The 25,963-nt window shown below is 51.0% G+C and overlaps 2 protein-coding genes and 1 non-coding gene across 4 annotated transcripts in view; all 3 read right to left on the bottom strand.

The window, feature by feature from the left end:
• CILP (cartilage intermediate layer protein) overlaps window positions 1–6,078 on the bottom strand; it is a 66,392-nt gene extending 60,314 nt beyond the window's left edge. The window contains exon 1 of the mRNA XM_058665669.1: window positions 5,944–6,078. The gene's annotated coding sequence lies outside the window, so the exon portion shown is untranslated. The remainder of the gene's footprint in view (window positions 1–5,943) is intronic.
• On the bottom strand, window positions 3,278–25,172 carry PARP16 (poly(ADP-ribose) polymerase family member 16). Of its 2 annotated transcripts, none has more exons than XM_036495544.2 (6): window positions 24,682–25,172; window positions 14,817–14,954; window positions 12,810–13,022; window positions 9,427–9,598; window positions 5,944–6,085; window positions 3,278–4,656 (listed from the first exon to the last, which is right to left on the bottom strand). In XM_036495544.2, exons 1-6 carry the CDS (start codon window positions 24,853–24,855, stop codon window positions 4,518–4,520), a joined length of 978 nt encoding a protein of 325 aa, XP_036351437.2. In that variant the 5' UTR covers window positions 24,856–25,172; the 3' UTR covers window positions 3,278–4,517. The 2 variants fall into 2 exon arrangements, with proteins under 2 accessions (XP_036351437.2, XP_004578035.2); XM_004577978.2 differs by having other exon boundaries at window positions 3,278–4,653.
• Window positions 15,135–15,241, bottom strand: LOC131480605 (U6 spliceosomal RNA). The gene has a single exon (XR_009245659.1). It is a non-coding gene; the product is annotated as a U6 spliceosomal RNA (small nuclear RNA).
• Window positions 25,173–25,963: the final 791 nt, after the last annotated feature.

Below are 25,963 nucleotides of genomic sequence, written 5' to 3'. Positions count from 1 at the left end.
TCCCTACGTCAGCACCAACCTGGGCTCCACGGGGGTAGTGGGCACTGATGCGCTGGGACCAGGTTCTAAAGAAAACAGCCAAATCCGGCTCTTGCCATTTTGGCAAACACTCCACTCCTTCCTGGTATTGTAAGCAGGCAGCATATGATGAAATTGTCACAAATGATGTTGAACCGCATTCAAGATCCACAATTCTCTTGTATGTACCTGTGCACTTGTCTGAAACCACCTGACCACAGTCAGACTCCTGCTCTCTGTAGTGCAAACTGTTTCCTGGGATTCTGGGTGGCTCCCAGAAGCAGCTACCTCACTAGGAAGAGACCCACAGATCACACCTCCCAAAGTTGACCATGGCATTAGTGACCCAGGGCTGTAGGCAACTTCATACCTTCTGGTCTCATCTGTTATCCACTGCCCGGAAGGGCTCCTGCGAGAGGAGACTGGCCCTCTCTGCCCCTCCAGAGGAGTGTGTGCCTGTGGCAGGAGCCTTACCTCTGCACCTCTTCATGCTGGAGCTGCTTGGCCAGTGGAAACCAGCCTCCAGGTGGGCACTAAGTAGAACTGGGAGTTTCACTGCAGCCTTATCTCTTTCCTGCTTGGACAGTGCCAGGCAGCCAGGGGGTCTCACACTACCCACATCACCCTGGCCTAGAGCTGACTCATCCAGTGGACACAGCAGGCACAGTGCCCAAGGCTCACATTACGAAACTGTTTCATTTCCTTTTGAGACAAAAGGAAAAAAATAAACTCTCAAGTGGAACAAAGTGTTTTAGCACATAATACTCACATATTCATATTTTTACCAATACACTCATAAAATCATTTTAAATACCTTTTACACAGAGGGAAGGAAGCTCACAAAGGCAAGTGCCCAGGGCCGTGGAAACCATCCTGCGGCCCTGCCTTAGTCCTCCCATCCCCCCACCCACGAGGACCCATGACTCCACGGTTTCCTTCCACCTTATCGAAACTACTAGGGGCTGTGCAGCTGGCCTATCAGAAACACCAACCAAGGTGCCTGTATGCCACGTCAGAGTACTTGCACTTGAGTTCCAGCTCTACTCTCCATTCCAACTTCCTGCTGTTGCGCAGCATGGGAGTTAGCAGGGATGGTTCAAGTTCTTGGATTCCTACCACCCACATGGGAGATTTGGATTGAGTTCTCAGCTCCTGGCCAGAGCTTCACTCGACCCCAGCATCTAAGGAGCAAACCAGCAGATGAAAATAATCTTTCCAGGCCCGGCGCGATAGTGTAGTGGTTAAAGACCTTGCCTTGCATGCTCTGGGATCCCATATGGTCACTGGTTCTAATACCGGCGCCCCACTTCCCTTCCAGCTCCCTGCTTGTGGCCTTGGAAAGCAATTGAGGACAGCCAAAAGCCTTGGGACCCTGCACCCACGTGGGAGACCAGGAAGAGCTCCTGGCTCCTGGCTTTGGATTGGCTCAGCTCTAGCTGTTGCAGCTGCTCGGGGAGTGAACCATTGGACGGAAGATTTTCCTCTCTGTCTCTCCTCTCTGTATATCCACCTTTCCAATAAAAATAAATAAATCTTAAAAAAAAAAAAGTTAAAAATCTTAAAAAAAAAAGAAAAAAAGAAAAAGAAAAGAAATAATCTTTCTGCATCTCTCTGCCTCCCGAACTAAATTTTTTTTTGAAATGTGCCTGGCAGTCACGTTTTATGTAGGTGTGCGTGAGTGCATATAAATAAGTATTTTTTTAAAAAAAGAATTACTTTACAGAAACAGATCTTCCAGATCAGCAGAGCTCTTCCATCTCACCCTCTAAATGACCTCACTGGCCAGAGCTGCACTGCCCAAAACACCTGTCAAAAACTTCTCAGCCTACAATCAATTCCCCTCTCAGGTTCCAGGGAGCAGAAGGCACAGGGCTGTCAATAATGAGACTGAAACCAATTCACCAGGTTCAACTCTGAGCTCTGGCATTTTCCAGCCATATAACCTTGGGCAAAGCTACTTAACCCTAGGGACCCAGTTGCATGTCTGTTAAAAAAGATAAAGCCTGTTGTGGAGACTGAAACAATCAAGTGGGACACATACCCAACAAGGCTACGCAAGTCAGCTCTGTGTCTCCTATCCTACGATCATGCTAGGACTCATGGCCAAGTATTTCCCAAAACTCCTTTTTAAATAAATTGTTGGGCCTGGTGCGATAGCCTAGCAGCTAAAGTCCTCCCCTTGAACATGCTCTGGGATCCCATATGGGCACTGGTTCTAATCCCAGCAGTCCTACTTCCCATCCAGCTCCCTACTTGTGGCCTTGGAAAGCAGTCGAGGACAGTCCAAAGCCTTGGGACCCTGCACCTGTGTGGGAGACCCAGAAGAGGCTTCTGGCTCCTGGCTTTGGATTAGCTCAGCTCCAGCCATTGTGGTCACTTGGGGAGTGAACCATCTGACGGAAGATATTCCTCTCTATCTTTCCTCCTCTGTGTATATCTGCCTTTCCAATAAAAATAAATAAATCCTTACAAATAAATAAATAAAATGTTTATTTATTTTCATTGATTCAAAATGCACAGTGAGAGAAAGACAAAGAGATCTTCCATTCAACAGCAGCCAAGGCTGGGCCATGCCAAAATCAGGTGCCAGATGCCAGGAATTCCAGCTGAGTTTCCCCCGCAGGAGGCAGGGTATAGGCACTTGGACTCCCATCCGCTGCCTCCCAGCTGCATTAGCAGGGCGTTGGACCTGAAGTGGTAAAGTCTGGCACTGGCCCTCTGATGTGGAATGCAGGCGTCCCAAGTGTTAGCTTCACCTGCTGAACCACAACACCTGGCCCCCAAAACTCCTTCCTAAAATACTTATTCCTCCGCCCCAGGGACTGTCAGCTTCCTAAGGACACAGGCATCTTGATATGGATCCAGTCTGATGACACTCTCCAGCTTAAGCCACCCAAATGAAGGAAGAAAAGCGAAGACAAGATGAATAGGGGCCAGCGCCACAGCATTGTACACTAAGCCTCTACCTGTGGCACCAGTATCCCATATGGGTGCTGGCCCATGTCTAGGTTGCTCCACTTCCAATCCAGCTTCCTGCCTTTGGTCTAGGGAAGCAGTGGAGGAAGGTTCAAGTCCATGAGCCTCTGTACCCACATGGGAGACCTGGAAGAAAGTCTTGGTTCCTGGCTCCAGATCAGTCCAACGTTGGCTATTACAGCCATTTAGGGAGTGAAATAGTGAGTGGAAGATCTCTCTCTGTTTCTTCCTCTCTATAATTCTGACTTGCAAAAAAAAAAAATAAATACATCTAAAAAAAAAACAGGAAAATGTGGTCATTAGGAAAATACTTTTATTATGTTTTAAATGCTCCAATATTCAATGTAAAATTCATTACAGTGGCTTTTGCACAACCTTACAAATTATAGAAAATTACTTCCCCCTTCATTATGGAAACTTCACCCTAAATCAAAGAGGGCTCTACAGTAGCCAAAACTTCCCGGGAAGAAGGCAAAGAACTCAGTGAACAGGGTTGTGGCTCTCTGGGCAAGCAGGAGCTTCTCCTACACCCAAAGACCCAGGCCACAGAGTCCCTCAATCCGTGAGGACCTGTGGCACACCAAGCCAGGCCTCTTCTCAAAATCCAGCGGCCCCTGAGGGTCTGCAGCGTGGACACTAGGGCCACAGGCCATGGCCAAGGCAGCTTCATGAGGACAAGAACAGGAGGCAAGCCTGCTACTCAAATCATCTCTCCAAGACACAGCCAGGAAGCAAACCATGGATACTGGCCAGATGGAGCTCTCAGGTTAGCAATTTCCCCTTTTGCTTGGTTCACAAAGTTGTCATGTAGTGGTTGAAAAAAAAAATCAGCAAACATCAGGTTCCATCTCCGCTGTAATTTGGTTGATTAATTTTTAGAAGATGATGGCGCCTCGAGTGGCTTGTGGCTGAGTCCCCTTCCTTGTGCCGTCCTCGGCTTGTGTGAGAGGGAGCGGGCAACAGCTGCAGCAGGAGGCCATTTGTTGACTTGAGAAAAACCGTGAAAATGCTTTGCACTCACACACAAAAGGCTGATGGAATTCAAAACTAAGTCTGCTGTCTTTTATGAGAAACATGACTGTGTAGTCAAAACAAGGCAACTGCCCAGTGATTGATAGTCCCCACTACGCACTTTATGCCTTCCAGAAAGCATTAGAGAGGGCCAGCCTCCTCCAGGAGCGATTGTAAACACGCCACTGACAGCCTGGACACTCTGTTTTCCAAACGCAGCAGGACTTCTTCCTTCAGCCCTAGCTGAAAAGCCAACTCCCTCAGACCATTTGAGAAGAAGCCAATAACAGGGCTCCCCCATGAAAACTCAAAGAGTGAGGGGCTGGCGATTCCCAGCTGAGCATGGCTGGGGGCATGGTCAAAGCAAATGTCACTCAAAGATGGTCCTGTGCCCCGCCTTCCTGGAGGGGCTAGCCCCCCCAGGCTCTAATCTGGCTGGACGAGGGGAGGGGCAATCATTCTCAGTAAGGCACGCGGTGGAGGTGGTCCCCACAACGCCAGGCCCCAAGAGCTCATCTCTTGGAGCGATACCAGAAGTGCTGGAATGCCGAGGAGTTGATGACGCTCACTATGAGTAGCAGCAGCAGGTAAAGGGTTATCATGACCGTAAACCAATGGCTGGAAACCCAGGAGAGCTGGCTTGAAGCCCTGCTGATGGGAAAAAAAAAAAAAAAAAAGAGTGGTATTGGGCCAAAAAGAGAAAAAAACATCTTCTCTTGAAAGTGTAGGCAACAAGCTTTGGCTCAGGGAAGATGAAAGGATGAATTCCATCCTCTACATGAGCCATGACATAAAGCTCTGTGCTCCTTGGCCTGAGAAATCCAGGGCCGCTTGTCCTGGCACTGATGTGTCTTTCAACAGAACATTTTCTAGTTGCACAAAGACAGCTATGCAATGAGCTCAGCCCCTCTCTTTCCACTTCCCTCCCCCGATACCTTCTGTATCCAGTCTTGTCTTATGCAAGACTTTATTGTCTGGAGGGCTGACCTAGCTCAGGGTGTCTGCCCAAATAGTGGCAGGTGACAGGTCCCCAAGGGGGAAAAAAAAGTCTTTTTGCTTTCAGACACACAGACAGACAAAATTCCAAGCTGGCCCAGTAAGAAGCTGACCTCAACCATTCAAGTGTGCATCACACACAGACACCCAGGGAAGAAGCAGGCAAGGAATGGAATTCCCAAGTTAGAAAATGCCAAATGACTTTAACCCACACACACACACCCATACTCATACTTGGCCAAGAATCCTTTATACATTTTCAAATTTGCATAGTGAGGGGCTGATATTTTGCTGGTCCATGAAACCCAGAAACAGAGGAGTGAGGATTATTAAATTATTATTATTATTAAATTACACCCTTCTGCTGTCACACCGGACCACCTGCTGCCCATCCCCACTAGCATCCCTGACGTGGACTCCCACAGTACAGCAAGACCTCAAGGTGACCCTCCAATGTGAGAACCCAGTGTTCTCCCGCCACCATGCTACCATGCTGCTGAGCTGGGACCAGCTCCAGCTGTGGTTCTTGAGAGCCGCAGGCCCTTACCTGCTGCTGGTGCAACACCCTGACCTTAGAGGTGACCTGAGGCAGCTTGGGACCAGAGAGGGGCAGATACTGGCTCAACAGCCCCTGTGGCCATGGGTCCACCGCTCCTGCTTCTCAATCTGAACTTATCAATGGTTTTAGGACCACGGTCATGGGCCTTTTGGCTGAGTGGCCCTTCTGTTAGGGGTGGTCTCCTACACTATTGATGTTTACCATTCTCTTTTCTTCCCTAGAATACTCAGACCTTAGAGGGTCAGGATCACGTCTTCCCTGCCTCTTACTCCTCCAGAACAGTGTCTGGACAGCACTGTATACACTTTGCATAGCGCAGGCCTGAGGCTGGTGGGAAAGCACGCTGACCATGCTGCATGTATGCGGTCTCCAGTCCTTCTTACCTCTTGGCCTGTTTCTGTGAGTACACCAGCAGGTACTTCACTCGCAGAAGCTGGTTATTGGTGACCACGAAGTACTTGGGTGGGATATCTCCCCCTTCACTGTGTTTGATCCTTGCCCTTCGGCGGTCTATCTCCTTGGTATCTGAATGAGGAGAGGGGAGGACACGATCACCAAGGAGGACCAGGATGACAAAGCAGGCGGCAGGCCTCCAGGCCCAAGGGTGAACAGGCCCTGCAGGCTGAAGAACAGGCTGTGCAGGCAAGAGGGGACTTTAAAATAAAGTTCATGGAAAATGAAACTCAAACTTTGTTTTGCTTTAAAGGTACAAAGATAAATGGAGAGAGATGTACCATGTACTGGTTCACTTCCCAAATGCCTCCTAATTTTAGCCAGGGTTGGGCCAGATGAAGCCAAGAGCCAGAAACTTAATCCGGGTCTCCCAGTGGGTGGCAGGGGACTGAAGTACTTTAAGCCTCACCTGCTGCCTCCCCTGGTGTGCATCAGCAGGATGTTCAACTGGAAGCAGAGCTGGGACTTGAACCTGGGCCTCTACTCTGGGATATAAGCATCCCAAGCAGGGCCTTACCTTGCCACACCAAATACCTGCTCCCATGGTTGGTTTAGAATACGTACTTTGCATGAACTTTCAGAAGATTCCTCAGATGTGACACAGCACTATTGCCAGGAGACCACAGCAGAAAGAAAAAAGGGAGGAAGAAAAAAATATCAGGAAAACAAAAGGGGCACAAAGGAAGGGGCACAGATGGGTGGAGGGAAAGCAGAGGCAAGAAGCTGATGAATTGGGGCCCGGTGGCGTGGCCTAGCGGCTAAAGTCCTCGCCTTGAAAGCCCCGGGATCCCATATGGGCGCCGGTTCTAATCCCGGCAGCTTCACTTCCCATCCAGCTCCCTGCTTGTGGCCTGGGAAAGCAGTTGAGGATGGCCCAATGCATTGGGACACTGCACCCACGTGGGAGACCCGGAAGAGGTTCCAGGTTCCCGGCTTCGGACTGGCGCGCATCGGCCCGTTGCAGCTCACTTGGGGAGTGAATCATCGGATGGAAGATCTTCCTCTCTGTCTCTCCTCCTCTGTGTATATCTGGCTGTAATAAAATGAATAAATCTTTAAAAAAAAAAAAAAAAGAAGCTGATGAATTGCTCTGTGGCTAGAACCTAGAAACAGGCCTCACCTGGAAAAGACCCCTTCAGGTGGAGGTGCAAGTCAACCACTCAGGATATAAGCTCCTGGGGACACTCACTTTCTACCCTTCCTTCCAAGATTGGTTTAAAAATTAGCAAAACAGGACTGATGTTGTACTGTAGCAAGTTAAGCCTCTAACTGTGACACAAACATCCCAAAAGTGTACCTGTTTGAGTCCCAGCTTCTTCTCATCCCATCAGTTCCCTGGCTCATGTGCCTGGGAAAGCACTGGAAAATGGCCCAAATCGTTGGACCCCTTTACCCACATGGGAGACCTAGGAGAAGCTCCTGGCTCCTGGCTTTGGATCAGTTTAGCTCTGGCCATTGCAGTCATTTGGAAAGTGAACCAGTGGATGGAAGACCTCTCTCTATCTATCCCTCTCTCTCTCTGTATTTTTGCCTCTCAAATAAAAATAAATAAATCTTAAAAACAAAACAAGGAAACCATAAAACCACAAAGGCTGAGGCTGCCTGCTTATGGCAGCAGGGGCAGCAAGACCTCCCTGGACTGGCTCATCTCACAGTTTGCAAACCTCCTAAGAAGGACACAGGCATCTGGCCCGGGAAGGTGGTGCCAGACCTAGGCCTGGCACTCGGGATGCCAAGCTACTTTATAATAGAGGCTGTGCCAGGCAGCTTTCTACCTCCTCGTCTTCAGACTGACCAAGAGGCCTCCTCTAGAGACAGAATGTCAGGTCTACAACTCGAGCAGCACAACAGGGAGCACGGGGCAAGAGGTGTCAGGGACACAAAAGTGAGGTAGAGACAACATGGCCAGCCTCAGCAGCTCACAGCATCTCCACCAGTGTGTGTAGTGTTAGGCTGGCCAGCATCTACTGACTGACAAGTACATTCCAGACTCCATCTCTCTCTGCTGAGACATCTGCTCCATTTATTGGTTCTCCAGCTGCACACAGAGCTGCCTCTCCAGGGGCCTAAGACCAAGTTCCACCCTGAAAGAAGCCCAAGCTCTGGTCTCACCATTTCTGCCCATTGTTTATTTATTTAAAGATTCATTTATTCGGGCCCGGCGGCGTAGCCTAGCGGCTAAAGTCCTCGCCTTGAACGCGCCGGGATCCCAAATGGGCACCAGTTCTAATCCCGGCAGCTCCACTTCCCATCCAGTTCCCTGCTTGTGGCCTGGGAAAGCAGTCAAGGATGGCCCAATGCTTTGGGTTCCTGCACCCATGTGGGAGACCAGGAGGAGGTTCCTAGCTCCTGGCTTTGGATCGGGACAGCACGAGCTGTTGCGCTCACTTGGGGAGTGAATCATCGGATAGAAGATATTTCTCTCTATCTCTCCTTCTCTCTGTATATCTGACTTTATAATAAAAATAAATAAATCTTTTAAAAAAAGATTCATTTATTTGAGTCCAGCATGATGGTTAATTCTCCCCTTGCAAACATCGGAATCCCATATGGGTGCTGGTTCCTGCCCTAGGTGCTCCACTTCCCATCCAGCTCCATGTTATGGCCTAGGAAAGCGTAAGAAGATGGCCCAAGTACTTGAGACCCTGCATCTGCATAGGTGACCCAGAAGAAGCTCCTGGCTTTGTATTGGTTCAGTTCTGGTTGTTGTGGGCATTTAGGGAGAGAACCCAAATGGTGAACCCAAATGGAAGATCTTTGTCTCTGTCTCTCCTCTCTGTACATCTACCTTTCAAATCAAAATAAATAAATCTTTAATAAATAATTTAGGGGGAATTCAGAATTACAGAGGGAGAGGGAGAAACAGAGAAAAAAAAATTTCTATCCATTGATTCATTCCTCACATGGCCACAATATCTGGGGTTGGGCCAGGCAGAAGTCAGAAACCAAGGTCTCCTATATGGGTGCAGGGGTCAAAGCAATTGGACCATCTTCTGCTACATTCCCCAGGCCATTAGCATGAAGCTGGACTGAAAGTGGAGTAGCTAGGCTATTGACTGGCACCCATATGGGATGCCAGTGTCCTAGAAGAGGTTTTACCCACTAGGCCACAATGTCACTCTCCTGTTCATTACTGAACTCTTGCCTCCTCCCCACAGCTCTCCCTGGCCACCATGACCACACAAGATGGGTCCTTGCTCTGAATGACCCTCACAAACCTCACCAGCCTCTCCCCAGGCCCTCCCTACCCATCCAGTTGTTCTGTGCTCTTTCCTGTGGTGTGTTCAACCCCTATGAAGACTCCCCTCCTGGAAGGCAGGCTCCTGTCCTCTTGTCCTGCACTGCTCTGACCCCACTCACCCCTGGGCACCAATAGGTCCTCCACCCAATGGCTGGGCTGTGCGCTCACTCACCCTTCTTCTTGGTTTGGCACTTAACATCCGGATGGTCAATGACCTCGCACACGGCCACACAGCTAAGGATGGGGCCGAGAAGGCTGCGCTGCCAGCCATGGCCATGGGGGCTGTAGATGAGGGCCAGGCTCAGGTCACTGGTGAGATAGGTCCCCTCTCCAAACAAGGATGTCTGAAATGGCAGAGGCCAACAGAGAAGAGACACAGCCAGGTGAATGCAGAGCACCAACGCTATGCGAAGACTAAGCCTGCCTCCCATCAAGTTGTAAACAGAACAGTTCGACTCCTTTTTGTTCCCAACAAGATGTGGGTGCCAACAACCTGGGGCATCTTCATGGCACTCTGAGTACATTCCCATCTGACAGTGGTTGGACTGACTATGCATTTGGCCACCTGGTCTGGCAAACTAGCAGTTCCCTGTGGTCAAGGCTGAATGGGAAAAACATAGGCATCGTCATCCAAACAGGCCTCAGCTTGAATCCCACAGCTGGCAATTACATAAACCCTCGCTGGCTCAGGATCCGCATCCACAAGAGAGGGGTAACGTCTTTCCTTCCTAAGTCGTGGCCAAAGGTGACAAGAGACATGGACATGGGATATCCAGCAAGACTCCAGGCACGGTGCGCACGTGAGAGATGGGGTCTCTGTGTGAAACGATGCTGCAGTTCCTGGGATGTGAATGGCACTGAGCACGGGGACAGGAACAGCCTTGCGTGCAGCGAGGGAGTTGCCCCTTGTGAGACAGAGGGACTCTGAGTCCTTCCTTGGAAAAGGCATGAGTCAGAAGCAGACGCTGTAACTAAATGAGGAAGCGCTCTGCAAAAGGCAGGCTCTGTTTCACTCTTTGTGCTGGTGTTGACCAACAAAATGCCAACCCGGTACCCACCATGAAGAAGCATGCTATGGGCCAACACTGCAATGCAGCAGGTTAAGCTCCACCTGCAATGCCAGCATTTCACACTGGAGTGTCAGCTCCAGGCCCTGCTTTTCAATGTTCAGCTTCTGATCCAGCTTCCTGCTAACGTACCTGGGAAAGCCGCAGCAGATGGCCCAAGTACTTGGGCTCCTGCCCCCTATGCAGAAGACCTAGATGAGTCCCTGATCCTTTGCTTTAGCTTGGCACAGCCCTGGCAGTTGCAGCCATTTGGAGAGTGAATCATCAGATGGAATCTCTCCCCCTGCCTTCACCACCACCCCCCTCTCTGCCTTGCAAGTAAATAAAGAAATTTTTTTCAAAGATTTATTTTTATTGCAAAGTCAGATATACAGAGGAGGAGAGACAGAGAGGAAAATCCTCCATCTGTTGATTCACCCCCCAAGTGGCTGCAATGGCCAAAGCTGCGCCTATCTGAAGCCAGAAGCCCACAGCCTCCCCCCGAATCTCCCACATGGGTACAGGATCCCAAGGCCCTGGGCTGTCCTCAACCATTCTCCCAGGCCACAAGCAGGGAGCTAGACAGGAAGCAGGGCCGCCAGGATTAAAATTTGCGCCCATATGGGATCCTGGGTGTGCGAGGTGAGGACTTCAGCAACTAGGCTCCCACACCGGGCCTAAGAAATCTTAATAGAAACAGAGAAGCATTCAAGGTGAAGGAATTACAAGCAGAAACTACAGCAGGTGCAACAACCACAGGCTTTGCTCATGGTAGACAACAACAATCACAGCAATGGCCAACATTATCATATCAGTCACGTGGCACCTGGCCAAGCTGACACCATATCCTTCTCAACATAACATTTAGGCAACTGCTGACAATGCCTGTGCTTTCCATTCAGTCTGAAATCAACCTTTAGCTCTAGGCAACAGTTCCAGTGTCCTGAAGTGGTAAGTACACTGGAAGAACTCACAGAAGTACACCCTGTGTTGGGGAACTGACAACAGTCTCACTCATTGGCACCAGTTTCCACAATTTCATCACTTAACCTCAGGGAAGCTCCCTGCCAGGGGAGGTGGCACCCCCACCCCTCAGCAGCTGATACAGACCTCTCCCAGGACACAGGGCTCCCTCTCTCCTGACCCCACATCGAAGCTCTGTGCCTGGGCCTGCCAGGTGTTCATCTCTTGCCAGACCCAGGCATCTTGTGCAAGGCTACTGGTGGGACATGTGGGTTGTACACACCACAAGAACAAGATCACACCTTCAGAGATGCAGGTGGGATCCCTAATAAGCCTCCTCACCCGGCCCAGGGGCCTGGAGGGGATGGGTGGCTCTTAGTAGATGCCAGGCAGCTGCTTCCTGAGGTGCCACAGTGCAGACCAGGTGCCCAACCCCATGAGCTGCCTACAGCTGCCCTAGGCAACTTCAGGAGACATAGAGGTCCCTGGGTGCCAGCAGGCTGGCCATGATAACAGCAAACCCTGATGACCCCGATGAGATATGGGGAAATGTCCCTCCTTGTGACCCCAGGATGGCATTAGCTACAACCGAGCCTAGGGCTCTGCTGGCCTTCCCCATGATACAAGGGAAGACAGGCAGCCTTTCCACAGCTCCTGGGTACCCTGGTCCACCTACCCCAGCAGCTGCCATGCCTCCCATGGGCTCGGGTACACAAAGAAGCCTGTGTATACATGCTCCATTTCAAGCCTCCCACACACCGCAGGGCAAGTCATGGCATCTTATTTTACAGATGAGGAAACTGAGGCTCACAGAGTTTAAGTCAACATGCCCAAGGCCACAGAGTCATCTACATCTCTGCCAATCCACAGCCAGTCATCTTCCTACCACATCTGACCCAGGGATAAAGCAGGTGCCAGCAGCAAGCGGGCAGTGGACAACCTGGATTCCTAAAACTGGGAGGAAAGCAGCTCAAGGGGGCCTAGGCTGTGGGGGAGGGCCTCTCCCTGGGACCCTGATGTTGAACCCTGGAGCACTCCAATGGTGGAAGCTGCTCTGATGGCACCAAGCATGTGAGCCTCCAGGAGGGACTAGCATGGGCCTGTGCATTCCTGACAACCTCCCCAGGGACATGGGTGCCTCTGACAGGGAACTCCATAAGTAGCTTGGGCAAGTCATACACTGGGACTCCCTCCCCCACCAAAGGCAAAGTCACATCTGGGCCCCACTGCCAGGGAGACTCAGGTGGTCAGCCCGGCTGTCCTCTCACCCCCATCCTGGGTGGGATTTTTTTTTTTAATTTCCCCATGGGATTCCACGTGGACAGCCAAGGCTGGGACTGCTACTGAAATGGAAGCTTCAAGGTCATGATGACCTTGGAAAGACAGGCTCTGGTTCAAGTCCAGGGTAAGCTAGGACACTGTGTTCTCAAGGCTCTGACTAATACCAACCTGCTGGCCACACTGCAATGGCGAGGCCATTGTCAGCCTACCCACCTGCACCCTTCCCCAGTCCCTATCACCACCTCCAACACCATCCCCACCCTACCTTGTTCAGGTGGCAGTGCAGCCCATTGTGGATGATGGAATGGAAGTTTTCAAGGCGGCTGCCGTGGAAGGCGTAGAATAGGTCTCGTTCTCCTTTGGTCTCATAAAATTTGGCATTGGCTGGGTCGAAGTACTCAATTTCAAACAGGAAGTCCGGGGCAGGGGCAGGGACAGGTGTGTGAGGGGCCCCAGTCAGCTTCTGGATCTTTTCAAACTTAAAAACATAAAGGGAATCATTGTTTGACCTGAGCAGCTAGGAAATGTGTCACAAAAATGACCTCCCAGGCCCAGCATGGTAGCCTAGCAGCTAAGGTCCTCGCTTTGCACATACTGGGATCCCAAATGGGAGCTACGAAAGTTCTAAACCCAGCAGCCCCACTTCCCATCCAGTTCCCTGCTTGTGGCCTGGGAAAGCAGTCGAAGACAGCCCAGGGCCTTGGGACCCTGCACCCACATGGGAAACCCGGAAGAGGCTGTGGGTTCCTGGCTTCTTTTTCTGAGAAGCTCCAGACATTGCGGACGCCTGGGGAGTGAATCAATGGACGGAAGATCGTCCTCTCTGACTCTCCTCCTTTCTGCATATCTGACTTTGCAATAAAAATAAATAAATCTTTTTTAAAAAATTACCTCCCAAAACCCTGGACTAGTTCTCATGAGAACAGGTAACCATGGCAACATTAACACATAAGCAAGCTCACTGTTCATATTCCCAATACTTTCACCTATTTCCTGTATCCTTTACAATGATCTCACGGGACAAGAAGGTGTGACAAAGTACAAAAATGGCCATAAACACTGGCTTGAACTCCTGTCAGTACATCAGGGCACATGTCACCAAGATTCCATCAAGAGATGGCTGGTTTCTGCACTCCTCCTTGGCCAACACGACCTGACATCCACAACATGGCAGAAACCCAAAAATAAAAGATCCAGGGCTAGTGTTGTGGAACAGTGGGTTAAGCCACCACTTGTGCCACAGGCATTTATTTGGGTGCCAGTTTGAGTCTTGTCTGCTCCACTTCTGATTCAGCTCCTTGCTTAAGCACCTAAGAAAGCAGTGGAAAATGACCTAATTACTTGGGTCCCTGCCACCCACATGAAAGATCTAGAGGAAGGTCCAGGCTCCTGGCTTTGGCCTAGGCCAGCCCTGACTACTGTGACCACATGAGGAGCAAACCAGTGGATGGGAGATCTCTATTTCTGTCACTGTGCTTTTCAAATAAACTTTAAAATCTTTTTAAAGGGCCTGGCGTGGTGGCCTAGCAGCTAAAGCCCTTGCCTTATAAGCACCAGGATCCCACATGGGCACTGGTTCTAATCCAAGCTGCTCTACTTCCCATCCAGCTCCCTGCTTGTGGCCTGGGAAAGCAGTCAAGGACGGCCCAAAGCCTTGGGACCCTGCACCCACATGGGAGACCCAGAAGAAGCTCCAGGCTCCTGGCTTCAGATCAGCTCAGCTCTATCCATTGCAGCCACTTGGGGAGTGAACCAGCAGATAGAAGATCTTTCTGTCTCTCCTACTCTCTATCAATATTTCCAATAAGAATAAATAAATCTTTTTAAAAATTTAAGCAGCTAAGGGGCTGGCACCTTGGCTCAGCAGGCTAATCTTCCACTTTCAAACACCAGCATCCCATTTGGGCACCAGTTCGTGTCCTGGCTGCTCCACTTCCCATCCAGCTCCCTGCTTGTAGCCTGGGACAGAAGCAGAGAATGACTCCGGTTCTTGGGACCCTGAACATATGTGAGAGACTGAGAAGAAGTTCTTAAATCCTGGCTTTGGATCAGCTCAGCTCCAGCTGTTGCGGCCATTTGGAGAGTGAACCAGTGGACAGAAGCTATCTCTCTCTCCTTCTCCCTCTCTGTAACTCTTTCAAGTTACATAAATAAATAACATGCATGCAGTAACCCTCTCAAGAGGCAAAACCCAGGTCTCAGGGTAAGGCCCGGGACTCAGCATTTTCAGCACTTGGGGCACATCTGGCACAGTCCCAGAGCCCAGTCTCACCTCTGCCTTGCCGGCACTGTGGATCGTCAGGACCTTGGAGGACAAGATCCAGCTCACCAGGTCCCAGGCCTGCCTGTCATGGTCTCCCGAACACTGCAGCAGTTCTTTCAGGTTGGGTAACCTGCTGGCATCTGCAAGCTGAAGCCAGGGCACAACCTCCATTAGTGAACATCCAAGAGATCATGGTGGCCTGGTGCCCCCTGGTGGTGTGGTGAAGAAAGCAACTTGCACTTATCCCCAACAAAGATTTTCCTAAAACATTCTGTCCACCACACCCACTCCAAGTAACCCTTTTTTTTTTTTTTTTTTTTTTTTTTTTTAAATATGGAACGCTTCACGAATTTGCGTGTCATCCTTGCGCAGGGGCCATGCTAATCTTCTCTGTATCGTTCCAATTTTAGTATATGTGCTGCCGAAGCGAGCACCCAAGTAACCCTTAATGCTAAAACCCAGAACTCTGACAGGTTTGTCCTGTAACTCATGTGGTACAGAACCTGGCCTGTGCCAACGTGAGGCTTCACTCAGCTATTTTCTGTTATGACCATGCATTTTCCACCCTCCCTGAGAAAAGTATTACCCATGATGACATGGTGGATGCACCTGTGGTTAAGGGTGAACTAAGCCCTTGTCTTCTGGCATGAGAATCTGTTCACTTGCTGTTAATCATGCCCCTGGAGATGAGTAAGGCTGCTACACAGTTCACAGGAAATGTGCAACCTACCATGTAGCCTGGGAGGCACTGCACCTGTAGGGTGGTGGGCAGCTCAGGTTTCCCCTGGCACCTGTGTGGAGGATACTTGGAACAGCCCAGCTCCTGGGGCAAATGGGGCTCTGGCATGGAGGCAGAGCAGCACCTCCCCTGCTGGGGGTGTGTCCTCATCTCTAACTGAGCTGTCAGTTTTGGAGGCAAGGATTAGCAAGGACATTCACAGAGATGCCCAACATGGCCCTGCCACAGGCTGGAGTTTGCCCTGAGCCTTGTAACGGAGACAGATGCCCCTTGGGCCTGAGAGAGGCCTCTGCGCAGGCTGGCTTTATCATGTTACCACAGCAGGGGAGAATCACTTTAAAATTGAGAAGAGGGGCCAGCAGTGTTGCCTAGTGAGTTAAGCCACCACTTGCTTGTGACACAAGTATCCTAGGAGTCCTGACTGCTCTGCCTCTGATCCAGCTCACTGCCTTCCCTGGGAAGTTAGTGGGTGATGGCCTAAGGATCCCTGACACCCATGTGGGACACGCGGGTGGAGTTCCAGGCTACTGGCTTGAACCTGGACCAGATGTGGCTGTTTCTGCTATTTAGGGAGTGAACCAGCAAAAGATCTCCCTCTCTCTGTCACTCTGCCTTTCAAATAAATGGATATTCAAAAAATAAAATCAAGAAAGATCAGAATCCTGAGACTTATTTGGCACTAGGATATTTTTGAAAATTTATTTATTTGAAAGTTAGCATTACAGAAAGGGAGAGAATGATCTTTCATCTGTTCGTTCACTTCCAGCCACAGCTGGCCTTGTCTAAAGCCAAGAGTTTCTCCTGGGTCTCCCACATGGGTACAGGGCCCAAGTACATGGGCCATCCTTGCTGCTTTCCCAGGCACATTAGCAGGGAGCTCAATGGGAACTGGAATAGCCAGGACACAATGTAGTGCTCACATGGAATGATGACTTCACAAGCAGTGGTTTAATCCACTATGCCACAATGCCAGCCCTGGCACTAGGATTTCTGATGAGGGACAGGAGACCTTAACTGATAATGACAACGCATCTGCTGTTCAGGAGCGACCCCTGATAAGAAGAGATTGAGCCTCTCTAGCACAGCACTGATGGCAGCTCTGGCCCCTCCCCAGCACATGGGTGCTGCCATGGATGTGACCTGTTGCACACCTTCACTCGCCTGCTCCCCTGGATGCCCCAGGCCTTATCCCTACTGACCCAGGAACCCCCAGCCCAAGAAACCAGCCTGTTATTTAAACCCCTAATGCCCACACCCCCAGGACTCTGTCCCCAGGACAGCCCAGCTCCTGGAGGCCAAGATCTGGCTCGTGCTTCCCTAAGCCTCCTCTTTCCTGGACGTAGAAGGAGGAGCAGGCGCTCTGCAGGCAGGCCTCTGTGTGTATCCTGCTCCTCCTCAGGTCAGACGGGGGCCTGAGCGACACCTGTCAGCTCTGACACAGGGACCCAGCACCTCCACAGGGAGTGTCAGGAAGGCTAAGAGAACAGAATCTAGGGATAGCCTAGGCAAGTCCATCATTTCCCAGACACCAGCGCTCAATCCCTCCCTCTGTTCAGTCCGGCTCTAGCTCGTTGGCACTTGTTGAATACTGAGAGTTCTTTTCCAGTCTGCTGACTTTGGATTTTCTTCCTTAGCTCTGTGGCCAAAAATCAGAAACATTTCAGACTCACTTTAGTTCTGTGTTTCCAAAGACTCAATCAACAGACGCCTCTCTCTCCATGCAGGGTCTGAGGATCCAGTTAGGACACAAGTGAGTATCAAAACTGCCCAGGGACCTGGGTTACTCAGGGATTGTTTACTGAGCCTCCACTCTGGATCAAGCCCTGTGCTGGGTGGTTTACAGATTGTGAAAAAGGTCCCCCAGGGGCCTGCACTATGGGACAGTAGGTGCCACACGCCTGCAACATGGCATCCCATATGGAGGCCAGTTCGAGTCTTGGCTGCTCCACTTCCCAACCAGTTGTGATAATGAACTTCTGAAAGCAGCAGGAAACAGTCCAAGTGCTTGTGCCCCTGCCACCCACATCCACATGGGAGACCACTAAGAAGCTCCTGGCTTCAACCTTGCCCAACCCTGGATGTTACAGCCATTTAGGAAATGAACAAGTGGACGGTTCTCTCTCTCTCTCTCACTCTAATTCTGCCTTGCAAATAAATAAAATCAATATTTTGAAACATATATATGTATGTGTGTGTACATATACATATATTTAGAAGGCCCCCAGTCAGGTGGAGAGGCAGAAAGATGAATAATCACAACTGAAAAGTATTCATTATCATAACAAAGAGATAAAATGATTTGTGTTGGACCTCCGGATGGGTTTCACTGCGAAGCTGTTAAGGACCCAGTTTGTGTTGCAGATACCTGGCAGTGTGGCCTGTGGTTAGGGAAGAGGGTGGTGTCAAGGTTAATCCTACAGACTCTGCTCCCAGACAGCAGGATTCCAAACCCAGGGACCCCTGCTGGCTGGGGGCTGGGAGGGGCCTGGATAGGCTGTCTGACCTAAAGTCTGAAAAGTGAGGGACATGAGGTCAGCCTGCGCCGGGTCTGGTACTCCACACAGGAACCTTGGATTCTGTTCAGTAGGGGACCCTCAAGCAGCCACCCCTTTCCTCAGCATCCCTGGACACCTTCCAGCTTTGTTGCCCCTTCTTTTCCATTTCTGGTCTATGCTTGCTACCCCTGCTCTCTCCCTCTTACACCCTCACCTGTGAGCTGTGGGCCACTGCAGCAGGCTACACCTAGACACAGGGAGTCCCACTATTGCACAGTTAGCTGGGCAGGACCCTTGCAAGGACCTGACCTGGGCAGTGGGAGAAGCCCCACCCAGCTCTGAGCTGGCCCCTGGCCTCACCTGAGCTCCGCTTTGGGGCCAGTCTCCCTCAACTGCCCCACTGACTGTCCTTGCCCATAACCTGACCTGCCCATGTCCTGTGTCACCTTCCATACTACTCTGCAAAGTCCACCTGCTCCAGCAAGTCCCCAGAACTTGCTCCCATGTGCGCTTCAGCTAGTTCTTTTGGGAACCAAGCACACAAGGAAAGCTGCCAGATAAAGTATAGTCTGTCCCATTCCACTTCAATTTCAAAGATACAAAAGATTTTTTTTTAAGTAGAACCCATGAAATGTTTGAGGCATTACACACACAAAAAAAGTTATTTGCATTGCAGCTCATCAGAAATTCAAATAATTCAAATATAGGTGCTTCGTCTCTGCTAAATGCAGTGACTCTGCCCTCAATAAGGTCGTGGAGTCTGGCCTCTGCCCACCAGGCCTCCTGTCACCCGCTGTCACCCACTCCCTCCCCAGCCCCCAGTGCTAGCTCCTGCTTGAGTTTCTGCAGGTGCCTAGAGGGACAATCCCCTCAGTCTTGGTGGCCAGCCTGAAGTCACTTCCACAGTGAAAGCCCTCCCTGGCTCACCACGACCTCTGTGCTCAACAGCTGTGTTCTATGCTCATGACTACAGCACAGCTTCCTGTTGACACCCGACACTCCCTCTGGGGCCACCTCTGACCTGGACAACATACTCTGGACAAACTTACCCAACTGATCCTAGAGCCCCAGCAGCCAGCCTAGAGCCTGGCATGAAGTTCAGAACTTCTAGAGGCTGCCTGTGGACAAGGGATTGGCGTAGCAGCTGTCACCACTTGGGATGCTTGCACCCATGATGGAGTGCCTGACTCCAGTCCAGGCTCTTGCACTTACAATCAGCACTTCTGCTAACACACACTCTAGGAGACAGCAGGTGGTGGCTCAAGTAATTAGGTCCTTGCCACCCACGTCAGAGACTTACTGAGTTCCAGACTCCTAGTTTCTGCCTGGTCCAATCCCAACGACTGCAGGCAGCTGGAGCAGCCCATATAGGATGTGGCACCACAGGTAGTGGTTTAACTTGCTGTGCCACAGCACTGGCCTCTATTTTTTTCCTTTTTAAAAGATTTATTTATTTTTATTGGAAAGGCAGATCTAGAGAAAAAGAGAGAAAAAGAGAAACAGAAAGATCTTCCATCTGCTGGTTCACTCTCCAAGTGGCCGCTTGCCCTCAGCCAGAGCTGAGCTGATCCGAAGACAGCAGCCAGGAGCTTCTTCCAGGTTTCCCAGGCTGATGCAGGGTTCCGAGGCTTTGGGCCGTCCTCCACTGTTTCCCAGGCCACGAGCAGGGAGCTGGATGGGAAGTGGGGCAGCCAGGACACAAACCAGTGCCCATACGGGATCCCAGCACTTGCAAGGAGAGAATTAGCAATGCAGCCATTGTGTTGGGCCCCTGATTATTAATTTTTATGAAGAAATCAGAAGCCAACCTTTAGCCTAGAGGAAAAGATGTCTTCATTCCACTTCCAAGCACCTAGTAACACCGAGCTCCTGGCTCCAGCTTCCTGCTAATGCAGACAGGGCTCAATAGGTTGGCTTCTGCCACCCCTGTGAAAGATCTGGATGGACTGAGTTCCCAATATTGGCCTTGGGCTAATGCTAGAAATTGTGGGTATCTGAGGAATGAAGCAACAGTTTGGAGTGCAATATCTCTCTACCCCTCAATTTTTTCTATTTTTTATTTCTTATTAGCAGGGCCAGCGGCCAATACTGTGGCCTACATAACACTTAAAGCTGCTGCTTGCGGCACCGTGCCAACATCCCATCTGAGTGCCAATTGGAGTCCCAGCCACTACACGTCCAAACCAGCTCCCTGCTAATGCTCCAGGGAAAGCAGCAGAAGATGGCCCAAGTGCTTTGGGTTCCTGCACCCACGTAGAACAGGATGAAGCTCCTGGCTCCTGGCTTCAGCTTGGCTCAGCCCTGGCCATTGTGGCCATTTGGAGAGTGAACCAACTGATGGAAGATTCCCCTCCCCCAACTTTTCCTTTCAAATCAATCAATCTTTATACTATAGAATTATCAGTAAACTTCAGTTGAGAAATAGAATAGCAATAGAGAATATCTACAGTGGTCTGATGGATACTATATAATAGTTGAAGAAATTACTCTTTAAAAAGCAAGTGTTTTTGGTAATTTCTCAAATTTTAAAAAGCCACTGAACAAACAAAACCTAGTAGCCCACAGACCACATGTGGGAAATCAGGAAGGATACAGCTGGGGAGCTGGCTGAGCTAAACCTCAATGAGGGCTGTGCTGAGGGCCACAGGGGTTGGAGAATGAAGTCTCCAGGGAAAGAGGTGGTGTGGGTGACTGGGCCACAAGGCAACGAGCCAGCAGGGGGCAAGCCCAGGAGAGGAAGAAGAACTCAACCTGCTGGCTTGGGACAGGAGGTGACAGGCAGCCGGAGCCACATTGCAATCACCCAGGTCACAAGGTCCCTGGGAGGAAGCCCAGGAACCTATAGGTTGGCAGGTGTTGCCACAGGTGTTGCTTTGCATAAAGGCGAGGTTTGAACATCCAGATCTACAGAACGACTCTTCAGAGCATGCCCTTAGAAGCAGTGGTCCTCTCCCCAGGTTGGCACCACCAGGCAGCTCTTAGATATTCCAGCATCTGGGAGCAGGAGAGTGATGTGTCACTAGTGTGTGATTTGCTGATGAGGACAAGAATAATGACAGAACCTGTTATGCAAAGTTGTTAGGAAGATTAAATGAATGACACAAAGCAACTGCCCATGGCAGTGCCAGGCAAGTACAACTAGCATCCCTGTAAGGACCACACGCTGCATTACTGTGAGCCATCCGAAGCTCACCAGAAATGGTCTGTGTTGCTGGGTTGGCAGGGAGGGGGAAATGCCACCCTTCTCTCCACCCTCTCACCATTGCTGGAACCTCTTCCCAGCCACATGCCCACCAACAGGGGCATTGCTTAACCTCTCCAGGTCCATCTGCATCTCTGTCAAACTAGGGCTCCCCCTCCCCACCTTTGAGAGAAGTAAGGAAATAAAGCTACATTCTGAAGACTGAGCACTTTCCTTGGGAGATCTAGTGTGCACGTCAGAGCACTGGATCAGGTATTATTTCTTTTTTCATTTGCTCATGAAAATGATCAGCTCAATTGTTATAATTTTTAAAAGTCCCAAATAAGTCAAGTCCAATCCGATAAAAACCTGGGACCAATCCCAGAGCCCCCTTTGTACTCAGCCCATACCCGGCAGAAACCCTGATGGTGCTCATCTAGAGCCCCTTCAGACAGAGAGAGAACCATTTGTGCATTTCACTGGTGTACCTGGTAGTACACTACCCACTGCCCACTAACAGGAACCGGCATCTCAGGACACCAGCTGTGGTCAAGCCAGGGCCCCCTGATCCTATCCTCCCCTCTTCCTCCTCATCTCACCCTCTCACACTGCCTCTGCACAGCTCTAATGTGAGTGCATTTTCCAGGTCTCCCTATTCCCTCTCCTCCAAGAATACCTCTGCACACATCTTAGGGCATGCAGAGCCCTAGCCCTGCCCAGTAGCCACACTATAGCACAGACTGGTCCTTGTGGCCAGCTCACCCCTCCCTGGAATTCCCCTTTCCTCTTCTCTGTCCCACAGGTCCCCCCGGTCTCAGTGTAACATCAGCCACACTTTCGGCCACTGTGCCCACTGCATCGGGCTGGGGGGGCTGGCACTGAGCTAACCTCTCCCCGTGTGTTCAATTTCATAACCTCAGCCCCTGGCTCATGGCAGACGTCCCATAAGGATCTGTCATTTACACCAAAGGAAGGTTCGCTCCCTCCATCCTCCCAGACCTGACATCACAAACTCAGGAAGCTGAGCGTTTGCTCTTGCAGAACCAACCAGAGAGGAAGTCAGACAGTTGGCCTGTCTCATTCTCTTTGACTTCCTATGTCCTGTCCTCCTGACATGCTGGGCATCATGGTCAGGCCTGAGATACCCTCACCATGTAGCTAGGATGGACTTCAAGACCCAGGTAGGACAAGGCTGCCAGCCCTGTGTGTCCCTCAACTTCCTGGAAATGACACTGAAGAAGGAAACCAACAATGACCTCATCATAAATAATGCTAAGTAGGTGGTCATTTTAAATAGCCCTTTTCATCTGTCACATGCATGGCTCATTACACTGAGATTTATTTATTCTGGAAGAATTTGTGTAAAACTGGAATGAATGGGGCCAGTGCAATGGCTCAACTATTATTCACCTGCAAGCACTGGCATTCCATATGCATACCAGTTCAAGTCCCAGCTGCTCAACTTCCCATCCAGCTCCCTGATAATGACCTAGGAAAGCAGTAAAGAAGCACTTGAAGATGGCCCAAAGCCTTGGGACCCAAATGGGAGATCCGGAAGAAGCTCCTAGGAGGGTTCAGATCAGATTAGCCTAGCTGTTGTGGCCATTTGGGGAGTGAAAGAGCAGATGAAAAAACTTTCCCCATGGGCCTGGCATGACAGTCTAGCAGCTAAAGTTCTCGCCTTGCATGTCCCAGAATCTCATATGGGCACCGGTTTTAATCCCGATGGCCCTGCGTCCCATCCAGCTCCCTGCTTGTAGCCTGGGAAAGCAGTTAAGGACGGCCCAAGGCCTTGGCACCCCATACCCGCATGGGAGACCCAGAAGCAGCTCTGGGTCCCCTGGTTTGGATTGGCTTAGCTCTAATTGTTGCGGTCTCTCTTGGGGAGTGAATCAACAGATAGAAGATCTTCCTCTCTGTCTCTCTTCTTCTCTGTATATCTGACTTTGCAATAAAAATAAATAAATCTTAAAAAAAACAACTTTCCCTTTGTCTCTCATTCTCTCTGTAAAATCTGCCTCTCCAATAAAAATAAATCTTAAAAAAACAAACAAACAAAAAAAAAACCTGGAATGACTCAGCGATTGGGTAAAACTCACCAGTAAGCCAGTCAGACCCAGAGCCTTCTCAGAGGGAAAAAAAATGACACCTAATTTAAGGTCTTTAATGATATGGACTATTTTGACTTTCTGTGTTTTAATAAATTTGGGTAAGTTACATTTTCTAGTTAATCCCAGCAGTTCAGATGGCAAAGTTTCTGGGGGCTGGTGTCATGGCATTATGACACAGTGGGTGAAAGTCATTGCCCCCAGCACTGGCATCCCATATGGGCACCAGTTTGTGTCCCAGGCTGCTCCATTTTTGATCCAGCTCCCTGTTTATAGCCTGGGAAAAGCAGCAGAGGATGGCCCCAAGTCCTTGGGGCCCTACATTCACGTAAGAGACCCAAAAGAAGCTCTGACTCCTGGCTTCAACCTGGCAGCTCCAGCTGTTACAGCTACTTGGGGAGTGAAACAGCAGTTGGAAGACCTTTCTCTCTGTCTCCTTTCCCTCTCTGTAACTCCATCTTTCAAAATAAAAATAAACATAGTGTCCTGGCGCAGCAGCCTAGTGGCTAAAAGTCTCGCTTTGCACACGCCAGGATCCCATAAGGGTGTTGGTTCGTGTCCCAGTGGCCCCGCTTCCCTTCCAGCTCCCTGCTTGTGGCCTGGGAAAGTAGTCGAGATCAGCCCAAGGCCTTGGGACCCTGCACCCATGTGGGAGATGTGGAAGAAGCTCCTGGCTTCTGGCTTCAGTTGGCTCAGCTCCAGCCATTGCGGTCACTTGGGGAGTGAATCAGCAGACTGAAGATCTTTCTGTCTTTCCTCCTCTGTGTTTTCTCCTCTCTGACTTTCCAATAAAAAAAATCTTTAAAATATACATACACATGTAAAGATTGTCACCAATATAATAATAAAAAAGAATTAAAAAAATAAAATATACATACACATAGAACTAATCCTTAAATAGACAAAAATAACTCATTTCTGGAGCCCTTATGTCTCAGGACAATTGCAAGAAACTAAGTGTCTGTGAGGCCTCAGAGAAGCTAGTTCACACATGTATTATCACATCGCATCTAGAAACCAAGGCAGTTTGGAGAACTTCTGCTGTCCAACTATTTGCAAGGGATGGGTCACTTCCTAGGTACAAGGAACTGAACCGGATTCAAATCAACACCATCTGGCTGGCCATGCTAGAAAATTCTGCAGACACCTCACTCCTGGGGGTCCCTTATCTTTAACACCAGGTTCTCTGGAATGTTCCCAGTTCACAGAAACCTCCCCCAAAGCCAGGGGCGGGAAGGAGAAGTGCTGAGTGGAAGGGGCTGGCGTGTTCATGGACATGGGGTGCAGCTGTGTGCGCGCAGGCCACTTGGCCCAGGACGCAGTGGGCAGCGCTGGGGCAAAGGACACTCACCAGGGCCTCAAAGTCCTTACAGTCGTGGCGGGCGTAGGACGCGGGGAAGGGCCGCAGCACCGAGTCGCGCTTGTAGCTCTGCAGGGCCGAGGCGAACAGGCTGCACCGGAGGTCGGCGGCCAGCACGTCGCGGCCCGCAGCCTCCCTGGCGGCCGCCTTGCCCGAGGGCTGCATCCCGCTCAGGGGGCGAAGGCCTGGGGCCTCGGGCCTCAGGGACAATGGGCCGTCTCGGGGCCGGGCGGGGACCTCCCGAGCCTGCGGAGGAGCCTGGGCACGGGGACGCGGGGACAGCGGTGAGGAACGCGATGACTAGCGTCCCCGCCCTGCGAGGACGGCGGCCCGCGCGCTCGCGGCCGGAGGACCGCAGGTCAGCCCGAGGGTTGGGTGGGGGGCGGGGAGAGAATAATAAAGGCCCCCCAGGTCCCAGCCAGGGGAGGGGCTATGACACGGACTGAGATGACCACGGCCGCAACGTGCTGGTTGCGCGCGTCTCCTGCGCTCAGCAGGCTCCCCGCGCCGGGCGGGCGGACAGGCGGGCGAGGCTGCGGCGCGCGGCCCTTCCTGCCCCGCCTCCCGCCGCGCGGCCGCAGTCGAAGCCCCGGCGCTGTCCCGGCTGCCCGCGGCGCCGCCTGCGCTCGGCCGCCGGTGCGCGGGCCCACCTCCAGTCCCGACCCGCTTGGGCTCCCGCGCCCCGGCCTACCTGCCACCCCGGCTCCTCCCAGCCCGACCCCCTCTGCTGTTACAGGTTGTAGGTGCGCACCCACTCGAGCCCCTCATTGCCCACCTTCGAGGTATGCACAGCCAACAGTCCAGCATAGAAACTGACCGGGCGCCCCCCACTTGACCCATCCTTGTTGTGGACTTGCCTTGTTTGTGCCAGCTAGGAGGGCTGAGCCTGCTAGTGTCGTCTTGGGGATTGCCTTCTTCAGGGACTGAAGGTGCAGAAGGACCCAGTTAGCTGCCAGGGAAACTGAGGCCCAGGGTGTGGCACAGTGCGGGCAGACCAAGAGTCCTTGGGTCACAGAATTCCTGAATCACTTCTTAAGTGTCTGGACTGCGAGACCATGCTTCCTGCGGAAAACCTCATGTGGAAACCTCGCGTGGAAACACACGCCACAGGTCATTGCTGGATTCCTGGAGTGAGAAGCACCTCCTCTGTGATTGTATATGCACAATTTATGCGTATTTTTTTTCAGATGCCTTCCTTAAGGGCCTCCATGTTCCTGTCACTCTAATCAGCATGCTTTGAATTACTTGTATCCTTTCCAAATCGTTGAACTTT

Source organism: Ochotona princeps, chromosome 6 (genome assembly GCF_030435755.1).
Source record: "Ochotona princeps isolate mOchPri1 chromosome 6, mOchPri1.hap1, whole genome shotgun sequence".
NCBI classification, from domain to species: Eukaryota; Metazoa; Chordata; class Mammalia; order Lagomorpha; family Ochotonidae; genus Ochotona; species Ochotona princeps.
Note: the sequence above shows the minus strand (reverse complement) of the source record. Positions and strands in the feature narration are given on the sequence as shown.